The following is a 14,735-nucleotide window of genomic DNA, read 5'->3' on the forward strand; positions in this document are numbered from 1 at the left end:
TAGTTTGTATGCTATGTTTGTTGAACTGTAGATATCAGCCTGCTGTTAATCCTCACTTTGAAACAATAAGTCAACATCTGCAAGGTCTATCCTCTAATTTCCTAATTTAAATGAAACATTTTCTAGTGTGTGCAGCTCAAATGTTCCCATTTAAAATTTTTCAGCATACTCTTTTTTTTAGTAGCTTAAAATGATCATTTTTCTAGCTGAAACCACCAAAATAGGCAGCTATTTTAAAGTTCAGTCTGTATTAATTTTGCTTTGAAAATAATAGCAAGAAAAATGTTTGTCTACAAAGATAAAATAATGTCTGTTCTGAAAATCTGTATGATGTTGTTTATCTCAACTTAGCTAGGAAAGTTAGGGAAACGTTTGGGTGTGTTTTGCTTTTGGCCATTGGATTAGTTCCTTGTTTATGAAACCACTGTCCTGTATTTAAGAAGAGGATTCGTGGCCACAAAATAATTAAAACCAGTTTATTCAACAAATGTCATCTTGTATTTGGAACAATTACAGATGTTTACTTTCAGAAATGCTTTAATCATTAACAATAACACAGAAAACACTACAAGAAACAAGAAACTCGTGCTTTTCCACACAGCAGGGCAATGCCTGTTAGATCGAACGGCATCTGCATGGGCTGCATTTGCAGTAGTCTTAGACTTACTCTTAGTGTAGCTTCTCTCCTAAAGACTGTGGAGGCAGAAAGTGCAGAGAAAGGAAACTATTGCTAAACAGAAACAAGCTTATGCATGCACGGCCTTCTAGACAAAAATATTACTGTCAGTCTAAATGATTGGAAATGGAAATTCAGTAAAGCCAATGAACACAGCGTCTAAACACTTTTACGTAACACTGGATAGCGCTTAGCAGTGAATTGACAATGTACAGGTCTTTCTGACTTGCAGAGACGATGCTGTTAATAGCTTAGGGACAGTAAGACACACGGGCTGGACGGAGGCAGAATCCATCAAAATCATCAGTCCTGAACTGAGGTGCTCTGTCTCGCTGGAGAGGCAAACCAGCATCGAGTGATGCGTGAGGTGGAGTCAGGCTCACAAACTCTGCTCACTTTGGGTTCTCTGCCAACCTACGGTGGGAGTAAAAATGCAGCAGGATTGGGATCACCAGCTGTTCAGCAGGACAGAGGGAGGAAGGGAAAGTATAGCAATTCCAAGTTTGCTGCAGAAATCATTGTCATGATTTAAATCAGCAAGCAGGAAACAGTTTAAATGATAGATTTTAATCTTGTTGTGCTTTTTCTATATTTTATTAGGCTATCAACCAGTGAGAGTCAACTTAAGATTCCCTCTGACCAAAGATTTCATGTATTTAGACATCCTCTTTGAAGCACTTTGGAGAGCTTATCGTGCAGTTCCTATTCTTAATTTTTACACGTGTCAGAAATCCAGTAAATAAGAAACATTATCCACCATTTCTAAACTGTATTTGAAAGTGGGTAGTGTTTCATTACTGTACATTGATCTGACACAGGGCAGCAAGAATGCTGTCATTTTATACCCTAGGCCACTCCAAGATGATTTTGTCACATAAAGAAGTCTTCCTAAGACAGCACCACTTCTTTTTTCCTCTAAGAAGGTGGAATGAATTGACCTTTCTTTTACTCTGTATTTAAAAATCCAGATGTTTAAATAGTTCTAAATTACTTTAATAGAACACAAATTTCATAACATATAACTTACGTTTTCCTGTGGGGTATGTGAACCTAGTGGATGTATTAAGGCCATGACCTGAGCTGACTTTAAAGAACCATATATACAAAATATAACTTCTCTATTGGCTTATTAATATAATTTATGGTGGGTGTATAGGAGGTGAACAGCTTTGTGAAGATTATAGGGAGGTGCACCACCTAGGAAAAGAAATTTAGTTTAATATTGTTAGTGAAGATATTTATTTGGAATGTAAGAGGCAAGGTTTCACGTAACTTTGTTAGAGGAAAAAAACAGACAAAATAGATTTCACTGAATAATTAGAAGGTGGTTATAGAATAAAATGTAATAAAACTATACCAGCAACATCTAATGTGTAACAATACAGGAGAAATACTTGTTTGCTTTAAATATGTAAGGCAGATAGGCATGTTTCTATTACATTGAGGGAATTCCATAAAGGCAGTGAGTGCAGGAAGAAGAAGCAAGTATTAATTTTTCTCTTTTCTCCTGTGCAAGCTTTAGTGGTTAGCATGGACTGTAAATTTAGGACAATTGCACTTTCTGGGCACTGAAGGCTCGTCTGAACACTGAATGGTTCAGAATTTGGTGGAATATGTGTGGCTCTGTAGCCACTAGATGGCACTGGGAGTGTAAAAACGGAAGTTTATTGCCCTAACAGTGTGTTGCCATCTTAAGTACCTGAACTGTTAATATTCTTGTCAGTACAGCTGTATCAGCAATATCTGTACATAACATGCTATCAATGTAGTAATACACTCCTTAATGTCTCCTCAGTTTGAGTCTACGCCTTGTGTGAAAGGGAACACGGAGTAACTTAAGGCTGTTGGTACAACTTTTAAGGGTGAATTGTTTCAGATACTATTCTGGATTTAACCCATCTGGAAACAATGCAATTAGGAGCTCCAGCTTTCAAAAGGAGGAGTTTTAAACTAATTTGCTTTGTTAGTTGTGCAGTAGTTGCCTCTAAAAGTAGAAATACGATAGGTTAAGTGGGGAACTCGCTATATTAACTTTTACATTACTGTATATCTAGTTTTCATGTTCCCTATAATTTAATTACATTTCTTCATTATGACAAAACTTACTCTTTTATTGATTCAAAGAAATGGAAGTTACAAAGCAGCAAATCCTCTTCGGCTTTAGTGCCTGGGTTTGCTGGCAATAGAGAATAGACTCAGTAAGTGTTTTAAAATTGCTTATAATTAATTGCTCATTTTAAATCTGTGTGTACAGTGAGATTGTTGGGAATGCAATTACATGCTTAGAGAACAATGCTCTTGGGCCCACCCATGTGCTGCTGAGCTCTTGTTGATACTTGCAGTATTATCTCTGCCATTAAGGGCCAACGGGTAGGAATTGATGGCATGTAGGCACCTGTTCAGACAGTGTGCCTGAATTTCTTCAGCTGTGACACAGGTGCATCTTTTTTAAATATAGCCTTCCATTTACTGCATACAACTATTTTCATATCAAACCGTTCATAAGCACAGCCTGTTAGCTGGGCAAATCATAGAAGTAGTTATGCAATAGATGCAGTATATGAATGACTCTGGATGTTTGCTTTCCCTGGCCTGGTTAGCTGTTTTTCCAGTGTTGAAAACTGTCATTTGTCTGGATTCTTCAGAGCATCTCTCCCCAGCCGCTTTTTGCAGCGGCATGAATTCAAGTGCCAGGGGAGATCCTGGGGTTAGCTGAGAAGAGATTACTTGGAAACAGTTTGCTTAAGGTGGATTTTACAGTCTAAAGCAGTCTCAGTGTGTGCGTGGGGGGGATGTTACTGCTCCTGGTTCACATCTGATTTGGATTTTGTTGGTCACTAGAATATTCTTGCTGCATACATCTTGGTGTAGGACGGAGAGGTCAATTTTGTTAGTTTGATAATGGGCTTTTTATTCTTATTTCTGTGATTCAAGAACTTTCTATATGTTATAAAGGGTCTGTACATTGTCTGCTGTGTTAGTTCCTAGTTTAATGCTGCTTCCTTAGTTGTAGCTGGCACTAAACGTAAAATTTGACATGGCTTTTCGGGAAACAATTCTCGTGCTGCAGATTGGCACTGAGATAAGGGCTGGCACAGAACAGATCTTCAAAAAAGAAATAGGGAAGCAGGCCACTCTTCTAAGAGTCCTTTTTATTCTGACACTTTCAAAACAAGTCTGCTGGCTTATTTTCCCAAAGTTCATTAAAGGTTTTTCACAATTCTTTAAAAACAACACTTTAAAAATATTAATTGTGATGTGGTTCTGTAGGAAATAAAACTATTATGAATAACGACTCTAAATACTGTTTTTAGCAGCACGCAATTTTTCTTCTTAGTCCTGAGATGTTTTCTCTTCTATTGGTGGTATATTAAAATACAAATGGCATGAATCACCTAATTACCAAAAGAAGATGACTGAGGGTAACTCATCAGGAGTTTCTTGCGTTTGTACATCTTGGAGAGGTCTGTTTGCTGCTGCAAAATGAAATGAATGAGCTGCCGGTGGGCAGCGGGCTCCGGCGGAGCGGGGGACGCTAGGTGGAGTGCGTGGTTGGGACCGCGCCGCCATTGCCATCTTCACCCAACGCTCTGCCTCGTGATTTGGTTTCACTTCAGCTCTGGCAAATGGATTGCAAAAGATGCGGCCGAGGCAAACAAAATCAGCTTAGAGTTGATGCCTATCAAAAAGCCTTGCGCGGGAAGCGGGTGATAAATGTCCCTTCTGTGTATGGTCTGTTATAATCTGTAATGGTGGGGGATGAATGGAAGCGAATTCCTTACAGGTCAGAAGTGCAGAGCGAGCTTTGGCTGTTTGCATTTGTTTGTGTTTTTTGTTTCTTAAATATGGATCTCTGCTTGCTCGCTGATAGAGCCAAGTGGAGCAACTGCTGAAAAGGTTTTTGCTGGTGGCTGGGTTGCGGACTAGCACAAACAGGAAACGTGAGGTACAATAGGAATGTTTTGTGTGCGGAGGTCACACAAGAGTTCGAATTTTTTCAGAACTGTAATATGTGGGTTTGTCACTTGATTCTTACCAGGGTGTTCTGTAGCAGAGTGGAAGAGAGGACAGCAATAATTTCAGGCCATGAAAAAAGAACAGAAAACTGCCTTTAAAGAGAAGTGAATTGGAAAGACAGTGTCCTTATTGACAGTGCTGGCTTCAGAGAGCCGGTTTGAGTTTATCTGGGTTTGAGGGTTCAATGTCCTGCTTTTGTTCTGAATTGGTACCAGGGTTTGGCTTTGGTGTGGGGTCACATTCTGGCCTCCTGAAAGTGTGGTGCTTTGCAGCTGACATGAGTTGTGTTTTGGCCCTATCTGAATTTGTATAGGTTAGAATCTGAAGATTTAAAATCCAGATACCTTGTGCAATAATAAGCCCATTAGCTTTAAAAAAAAAAAAAAAAAAAAAAAAAAAGAAGAGCTGGTTGGTGTAAATAATTAAAAAAAAAACAACACAAATAAAAACCACCTTTTCCTGCCAGGACTGCTGAAGACTTTTTAATCAAACTTGATTCCTTTTAGTTAACTGGTTCCAGGAGCTGAGTTTGTAAAGAGACTCATGATAAAATTACTAGAGTGGTTCTAAAACAAGAAGCTTCCAAAACAGGGCTTACTCCACTTTTATGAAGTAGACAGGGCATAATTTGGAAATCCACAGAACTTACTCTCATTTTTTTCTCCATTTATTTACTTGTGACTTTACTACAGGAGTATTTTCATAGTGATTGTCAACTTCAGGAGAAGTTTTGCTCTTTCCATGTGGATCCTTCAAAACTAGTGTGAGTAACCCAGAAAACTATGGGTTCTGTGTGTAAAGGAAAAAGTGAGAAACAAAGGCTGAGCTGCCTCAGCCAGGTGGGAGGGTGCAGCAGTGCTCCCCTTCCCAGTGCTGAATTATTTTTGTTAAGCGAGGTGTTCATTTCCAGCCCATACTGTTCTTCAATTCACATGTCAACCTGAAAGCCTAAAACAAATGAAATAAACGGTTCTGTCTATTATCTGTGCTCAGATTACTGCTATTGAGTTGTTAAGGTAGTTGAAAGAAAAATACAGGGTGGGTGCCGGAGACAGAAATTAATTCTAAAGTAAGTTGAAATGGATCCTGTTTGTGTGAGGGTTGTTTGTGACTCTTACTCTCTCATTTGTTTCCTTCATGCCTTTCAACCTACTTCCTCCAGCTGTCCTAAGCTTTTTACAATGAACTGAAACATCCTGGAATACTTGAATCAACATATAACTTAAACAAAAAATCACTTTTGCCAACCATCTCTTGATGGCAGCTCCTGCTTGTAGCTCGCATGGGCTCTGTTCTGCTTGAAACTGCAGCGTTGATATTAGTGCATTGATGAAGTGCAAGTGTCCAATGAATTAAACTGGACACTGCTGCCAGATTAGTTGTGTTACCTGCATGTTTCTTAAATCTTCTGGTTGCATTTAAAAAAACCTGAGATTAAAAATGGTATGTTCAAGGAGAAATATGTTCATTTGGAGTCTTAGTCTTTCGAAGTGCACCCATTGTTGTGTATGTCAGATACCAATAGATACCTGCAGAGAACAAAACCGGTGCCTCTGGTTTAGATTGTGCTGTGGAAGAGCAATCCCTTCAACTGCTGCAGCTCAGCCTGAGAGATTGCGGTCGGAGCCCCAAGCCCCCAGTCTGGTGCGTTAATGTGAGTTGAAATTGGTGGTGGTTTAAGTTCTGGGTGCCAGCCTGGCAACTGCCAAGCAGACACTGCTGGTCCCGCTGCCCTGCTCCGAGGGTGGTAGCCTCTGGCGTAGGGGCTGGTGGAACAGCTGGAAGCAATAACCTCCCATATTGCCCCACCATGAATTGCCGGACCTCATGAGTCAGAGCCCGAAATGGTGTGACTGCAAGTTCCATATATGGCCTCCAGTGCTGCTGAAAGTGGCGTACGTCAGAGTCTGGATGGTTTATCTAAAGCTGGAACTGTGGCAATAAACAGCTAATGTGAAGCACCTCCATCTGTGCAGGATTAGCTTGCTTCAACTTTTCAGAAGTCCGCAAAATATTGATGTCATACTAGTATTTAAGCTATATTTGAGTGTCTTGGCCAGCCATAGTGATTTGAACTTGCACCAAGCTGAGGAGTTAGTAAGACGATAGGTACACCCTTTTCTTCCTTTTGAAGGTTGGTGGACTTTACCTTTTAGATGCTGATGCCTTATTTTCGTTATCTGCTCTCGACTTCCTCGTCACTGGTTCTATGTCTCATAACTCTGCTGAGAGGTCACGTTCTGCTTTCTCCTCATTTGCTCCCTTGGAGTTTCTGCTCTTTTCTTTTTTTTAGGCACAGCCTGAACTTTATACTTTTTATGTCACTGCTTCCTTAAACAGGCTGGAAATAATGATAACAGTGCAAGACGATCTCTAATTGGAGACGTTAAAGCCAGTCATCACTACTAGTGTCAATTTGAATAGATGCTGTGATTTATTCTTCAGAAATAATAAGTGGGTGGCTAGGGAAGGGCAAGGAGAGAATGCTGACAGATTATTTTTGTCTTCTGTCAGCACCAGAGCATAAACTTGGATTCTTCCAATTGTGTCTTTCCCTGACATGAGTCTGTTTGCTCCTATAGAAAGTAGCGTGGGCACAGCCTTACAAAACATCTGCTTTTCATGTTACTCCTCAAAGTAGCAACGTGGCCCTGTTATGCATGCAGTGGTACCACGTGCCTGCTCTCTCGGTGGTTCTTGTTCAGTCATATTCAGAGCTTGTGGCTCATCGTTTGGAATTTCCATCAGCTCTGCACTGTGGGGCAAGGCTTGACTGAAGTGGGAATAGAAACTTGGTAACAGACACATGATTGTAAAATTAATACATCGCTTGAAATGCCATGACGGTCTGCTAAAACTAGTCCTGACTGCTTGATGGATGTTTGTGTCACTTGAGGATGCTCTAGGTACAGGGTCCCTTCTTCATTCTGAGCCCTGTTTTACCACCAGCGCTGCATACCAGACGTTATATAAAATCACGAGACATTTTAATCTTGTAACACAGACAGACAGACTAGATTGACATATTTACTAGCCACCTCCAGATCAAGCTTTTCTCTCTTAATCACAGAGCAGTTTTCTTTGTGGGTAGTTGTCCACGGCTCTTGAAGATAAAAAAGATGCTGTAACATGGTGTTAGTTTCTTGAGAGGTGTAATGACTTCATAGATAAGTATGAGATGAGTCGCAGCCTGGGGCAACGCTTGCAGGATGTTTCCCATGAGAAGCAAGCTTTTGTTTTTCCAATTTATCTTAATCAAATATAGCATGACATGTTTCCCCCCTGTGGAAGGGCCGAGTCTTGAACCCAGTATGAAAAGCAGTGTATCCATGGAGGAAAACAGATTTTTAGCCCATTAAGTTCAGCAATGAGTTCAGTGTAATATTTTTCTTGCTGGCAGACATATCACTTTTCTTTGTGAAATGTTTCTAAATTACAGCCAGTCTAAAATTATATCTTCCCCAAAAATAAAAGGTTAAAATTAGATGTAGTTGTTCTTGTGCTCATATCACTTCAGCAGGGTGGCTGTTCTGTGAAGGGGCATGTGAGAAACCAACACTTGATACGGAGTTTGTTTATAGCTTTAATTGTGTTCACAGGCTAGGTGCAGGGAATGATTAATAATGTGAAAATATGATTCATTTTTAATTGGGTATTCAGTCATTTTTCCTTATGGTAAAGACTCTTCTGTTGTAAGAATTATACATATCAGCATGTTTTTAAGGATTTTAACTTCCTGATTTTTTTTACATGTGCCTGCCGTCTCTTTCTACTTGCACTGATGAATTTCCAAGCACAATTTATAGATAAAAAGATTATACTTTCTAGAAATTTCATAATACAGCATTTAAAGTAACTTATTTCTAAGCATTAGCAGTGTCTAAGTTGGGTGCCTTCAATCACTGAGCTAAAACTTCTCTGAAGGCCTGTGAGTTCAAGAGTTCGAGGTTACCTTCGATGAGACATTAGAGTTGTGTAGATAGGGATTTCCAAACTCCCCTAAATTACTATTGCTAAAAAATAGATTTATGTTGAGTTGATCTTGATGACCAGATCTTGTCTTGTTTGATTTGTAAATTGTACAGATATTTCTAACAAATCGCATTCCAGCCTAACCACAGGCTCCTTCTGGTCGTCAGTAGTGGCGAGCAAATGTTTCTCACCCGAGTCAGCAGAATGTTTCTCAATTTCTTCTGTTAGCCCTTGTTAGTGCCTCCTGCAATTTAAAAGGAAAAAAAAAAAAAAAAATCATTGGAAGAGGTTGAGGGAAAGACAGTTGGTGTTCAGGATCTTACATGCCTTGAATTTCAGCGACTCTTCCTGGTTTGGCAAGCAGCGTGTCTACTAAATCGCCTGGGTTTAGTATTTGTTGTCTGGTATGACAGGGTTTGAAGTAGTTTTGCAAATGCCCTTTTCAAAGGTAGAGCTGCAGTTAGAGTCAAAGAGGGGATATCTTGGAGGCTCTCCTAAAGTGTTGAAATAAACTGAGCTATTGCAGAGAGGCAAAGCACTCGGAGTATTTACTGCGGCCCCACGTGGAGAAGGAGGAGGAGAGGGTGGAGGAGGTATTATTTGTGAGGAGGACTAAAAAGTTGTATGAGAATTAATCCTTCTGGCGCAGGGAGGAGTACAGAGAAAACATCTGAGTGTATATTGACTGGGATTTTCCAAAGATGGCACCTAAAGCTCCTTTGAAGTTGGTTTCCTGTTCCATTTCAGAGTTAAACAGTCACTATTGCTAAACATAAAGCAAAATGGCACCTCTCTTACGAAACACCCAGCGACCCTCCCACTCTTCCTCCCCCCCACCCATTGCAACCATGGTCCTGTTTAGCCAGCCATTGTTTTGAGGTGCTTGGTAACCATGGCTTTGTGAAAGTATAATGCTCTATGTGAGCTTTCAGAGCTAAGCTAGAACAAAAGCAGATGTCAGAGATGTTGCATGCAGCCTGCCAAGCTGTGAGACGTCGTCCATTTGACTAGCAGGACAGCTGGGCTCCGCTGCCAGAGGAGGACACAGGATTGTTCTGCTTTCCTTTGGCTCGATCCGAGTTCCAATACTCCACACTTCATCACTCTAAATGAACCGTTTATGCTTTATTTCTTATTCCAGTTAAAATGTGGCTTCTGTGGGTTCCATAACTCCAACTTTTTTCCATTATAGAATTGTTTACATTGCAGTGGGTGAATTATGTTCGACTGGCGTAGTCTTCAGGTGGCTCATGGGCCGTTTACAGCTGCTTTGTGAAATGCCTTTTTTTCCATTGGCGGCTACTTGTAAAATTTTTTCTTTTGCAGACGTTTGTTGAGACTGGGAGAGCTCTTTTAACAGGAGGCAATGTTTTGAGACCATTAAGCCATTTCAAGGATGGCAACTCTGTTGAGAAGCTGCTCGTGGCAAGAAGCTCGTGCAGCAGTCCGCTGTTAGGCATTTTGTCATTGCTTGCTCTCCTGAGGTTGTACGGTCGTCTTTACACACCCTGCGTGCAGTCAGAGAAGAAATGCTGGTAATGCCATCACTGAAACCTTGCAAGGGTGTGGGGCCCTCGCTATAGTAGCGACTAAATTTGTCTCTTACTATTATAAAGCTGAAACTAACAGTCTCCCATCGCAGCTGGCTGTAGTTATACTGTAGTGTGGTACGTCTTCCAAATTTTGTGGAACCGAAAACCATGCTTCTTGATTCACACACCGTATCTCACTGCCTTGGCAACAACCTTACCCTTACTCTCAAGGGAACGTAGGAAATGGTCATTTACAACTCAAGTACGGGGGGGATTTTCTCCATGCAAATTTGCTATTCAAGAGAATTTTATTGCCGATTTCTGCAGGTGAAAACCATTAATTTAAGGAAGATGGCTTGAGACCTTTTTTGTCCCAAGGTAGCTGTCAGACTGGGGAGCGGCAAGCAGGGCGTGGGATTAAATACCCTAAGTTTCTGAGTACAATGGAAAAGGAGGTTCCCAGGTTTGCCATAAATGTACTTTACAGTTTTAGGAAAGTTTTGACTCTCTTTAAGTCTGTCCTCGATGAGTAAAATAGAGATATGCTATTTGTTTAGATATGAAGCTGCTGGGGACAGGGATGATCTTGCTGCAAGTACCAAAAAGGAGTTAGTTGCCATTGGAGCCTATAGAAATGTCAATAGTATACGTTATTAGTCATTGGTTCATTCATCCATTCTTTGTTCTCCCTTCCATATCAAAATCACTCTTGTGTGTCAATTTCTGGATCCTCTCTTTTCCAGTTTTACTTCAATGAACCTTTGTTTTTCTTTTTCTTCTCATTTATCATCTCAGCAGGCTGCATCTATGTATTCATATAATCCAAAGTATGCCAAAGCACTTTGAATTAGTCTCCTGTAAAGTAACAAGGAATAAACAAAAGAATTTGCTTGGTATCAGAGCAGCTTGTCTTGCACCAGTTGCATGCCAGAAGAATGGTTTTATTTTGAATTGTTTACATGTGACAACAGTAGTCACAGCTGTCGTATAGAAAAATATAACTGGTATTTTTTTCAACATTCTTACTTCACTGCCACTAAAAAATTACAGTATCAATGTAACTGCGTAAGTCCAGTGCTCTGGTCTCTTCAGTGGGACCTGAAATGTTGACGTGAGTGAACCCAACTAAAATCTTCTTCCCAGCTAGTCTAGAAGAAGCAATGGGGCTTCACCTTTTGTGTGAGACCTGCTGTGGAATTTCACCCTTTAATGTGCAAATGAAGCCTGCAGGGTCCTCTGAATATATCTCTGGCTCCTGCATTTCAAAGTGAGCCTCGGAAGCCTTGTGCAGGGGAATGGCTGTGCTGAGGTCTATCACACTTTCCTTCGTTATTCTGTAATGAATTTAGCTTTGATTTGGGTGGGGGGGTATCAGGCTCCCTTATTGGTCTAATAAAACATGACTCATCTAAAGAAAAAACGTAGAAGAAAATTGTTGACAATATGGTTCCCAGCGTGATGCCAAAATCCATCAAATAATAGCAGAAGTTAAGGTTCGTATAAATTGTTCTGCATGTAAAGAAAACTTTAAAATTTATTTAAAACTGTGACTTTATGAAAAGACCTTAGTTTAACTCAGTACTTTTTTTTGTTTTCCTCCTTCTTTCCCAGACAATGTTTCCCTGACCTTTTGCTAAGTGATTTCTTTTTTAGCTACAATGTCTAGTGTTCAGGCCATAGACTATTTGAATTGCTTCTCGCTCCTTTTGTATTAAAATAATGGCAATTCTTTCAGGATTTTAAAGTATGTAGCAGTTCAATTCTTGAATAGATTTTTATACTAGTTTTATTTGGAGGTCTGTCTAAAAAAATCTTGTAATGTAAGATGGAGACTAGAAGGAGTTCAATTATGTGGCATTTAAATAATGTTTAAGTTTTGAATTGTATTTCAAACCATTTTTAGCAAACAGCAGTAAGGTCACTTTCTTGTATATGCAGAAAAACTGACGCAAATTAAGCAACTGGTTTATGGAGAAATATCCCAAAGTTAAGAAGGTCCGCTGTTAAGGTGTCATAAAGTCCCAGTCATTAAAAAAAAAATTAACATAAAATTTAAACGCCTCCATCCTCTAAAAGCAACGGTAGGGAAAACACCTGCTCTAATAAAGCTGTAGGTCATAAATACCTTGAGGAGAACATTGTAAAGTTTTGAAAATTTTCCTGTTTTTTACAAAGTAAGGATTCTTATTTCACCTTGGCAACCTCATACTACTGTACAATGGCATGGCAAAAGCTGAAAGGCTCCTTAGCATTTTTTGTGGATCACAAAAAGGATTTTTATTTTTTTTTTGAAAGAGCATTAATAGCTCAACATTGCACTTCAGATGGTCTAAAAAAAAAAAAAAAAAAAACCCAACATTTTACATATATAACATTATTAATGGCCAAAGTGAGAAACACTAAGTTTTAGCCTAAGCTCCTGGCATCAGGGACAAATGTGGGTTTTTAATTTTAACTTTTATTATAACTAACATAAAATGCATTTGAAATCACTTGTGTTTTTTCAGGGTCCACACATAGCATCAGTTACTCTTGCTGCATATGAATGTAACTCAGTTAATTTTCCTGAGCCTCCTTACCCGGATCAAATTATCTGTCCTGATGAGGAGCCGACTGAAGGATCCATCTCTTTATGGGCTATCATCTCAAAAGTTAGGCTGGAGGCCTGCATGTGGGTAAGGTTTGGTTTATAAAACTTAAGCACTTTTAACTTATGCACTTAATTTCTGTGTCCAGCAATACACAAAAATTCCTGAACTAGCAAAATAGTGATGGCTTACACTGCCAACAGTAACATGTATGTTTGCAATGTGAATAGATGCCTTCCTGATCAACCTTCTTGCCCTGGATAATTTTAATGTCCTTTAAAGAGAAGTAATAGGGTATTACTGGGCTATCTTATCAACTGCAGTGTTGACTACTTTTCTAAATGCTAGCAGAGAATGCTCATGTACTTCAAAGCTGTTGATGTAAAAGGTAAGTTTCAGAAAGGGTATCTGTGTCCCAAATGAACTTGCAGCTGTCAGGTCTTGCACTGCATGCAGTTAAGCGATAAATAATTTCAAAAATTTTGAGCCTGTAACTTGAGTGAAGTTGCAGTTACGGATATGAAGTACTTGGGCCCTAATATCATAGCTGAAATGTTTTTCTGGGTTGCATCAATAGATTGGATTCAATAAAAGAGTGTTATGTTGCACATTTTTATGTATTTTATTTCTGTTTCTCTGCCTGTTTCCATCATGGCAAAAACAGGAAAAGCAGGGTAGCTTTTAAGTGAATCAGGACCTTAGGAAATGCTGTCATTGGAACTTCCTTTCCATTTTCCTTTTTTTGCCCTCTGCAGCTTTTTTATATAAGTTTGATTTTTGGAGGATTTTGGTCAGCTAAGATGGTTTTTTCATTACATGTAGATTATTTTGGATTGCAGTTTACACAGATGCATCTGCTGTGAACTGCATGCCAAATTAACTTTATTTTACTACTGACTTCCTGTTCTAGCAGATCATTTAATTATTAAATTCTTGGTTGTCCATTTCAAATGTAGAGAGAGGAAGTTCTGAAAATACATGGTATCTGATGTCTGCCCTTGTATTCCTTCTAATGCTATGAAAAGATACATTAGGGCAACTTTGGTCACTACCACAGCTTTTAAAATTATCAGCAGCTGTGTTACTTACAAAAATTCCAGTTAGGTTGTATGCATTACAGGCTAAAGTAATGTGTAGCACTACCAGGGTCAAAATAGTAACAGAGAAATTGGACTTACAGCCCTCTCAAGAAGCAAAGTACATCTTAAATTTCACACTTTCTAATGAGAGGACAGAATTGCCTGAATGCTACATAAGTAGCTAAACATACAAGTACTTGTATAAGACCATAAATATAAGATTTCCTTTTATTTTCTTCCTCGTCCCCCTCTGCTTAAGTTTGTTTAATGGAGACTAGAGTAATAAAAATGGCATTTACAATGACGTTTCTAGGGTTGCAAAATAAAAATGTAGCTCAGGGTAAACATCCATTGCTTAATCCTCAGCATGTAAAATAACTGAACTATGATGAGAATTAAGTAGTTTAGAAATGAGTTAATAGAGTTGCAAGGGTTGAAAGCTTGTATCCTTCTGAGCAGCCATGAGGGAGAACAAATAGTACCTTCAGCCTCTCATTTGAGCTGCGTTTCTTAGTTCAGGCTAGGGAAAAGACAAGGGAATAGGACCAAGCCGGAACGTTTGTATCCCACTCTTTCTCCCCCCTCTCTCTTTCTTCTCGCCTTCGAATTCATTGTCAGCTACCTTTTCACTGAACGCTGTCTCCACTAGATTTTCCCTTGGGAGCATCCTCTGTCTACCAGTGGTGTCTAGTGTAATGTTATGCTTTCTTGGAATGTTTCATGAGTACATAAACATTGCTTGCTAATTTCCTGTAAGCCAAATCAAGTTGGCAATTGCTGCTGCTTCTTCCAGTATGTTTCTTTTGTCCTAATTCCAGTTCACTTTTTATGGAAGCTGTTGAAGAAACTTATTTTTGATTCTGTCACTCTT

The 14,735-nt window shown here is 39.4% G+C and overlaps 1 protein-coding gene across 5 annotated transcripts in view; it reads left to right on the top strand.

Annotated features, from left to right (window-relative positions):
• The window catches only part of VMP1 (vacuole membrane protein 1), a 71,538-nt gene that overhangs the window by 16,778 nt on the left and 40,025 nt on the right, over positions 1-14,735 (top strand). For all 5 annotated transcript variants that reach the window (XM_030027077.1, XM_030027079.2, XM_030027078.2 and 2 more), the window contains one exon: positions 12,705-12,872. In XM_030027077.1, the coding sequence (XP_029882937.1) occupies positions 12,705-12,872 (168 nt within the window). The remainder of the gene's footprint in view (positions 1-12,704; positions 12,873-14,735) is intronic.

The sequence above is a fragment of the Aquila chrysaetos genome, chromosome 10 (assembly GCF_900496995.4).
Source record: "Aquila chrysaetos chrysaetos chromosome 10, bAquChr1.4, whole genome shotgun sequence".
In the NCBI taxonomy this organism is placed as follows: Eukaryota; Metazoa; Chordata; class Aves; order Accipitriformes; family Accipitridae; genus Aquila; species Aquila chrysaetos.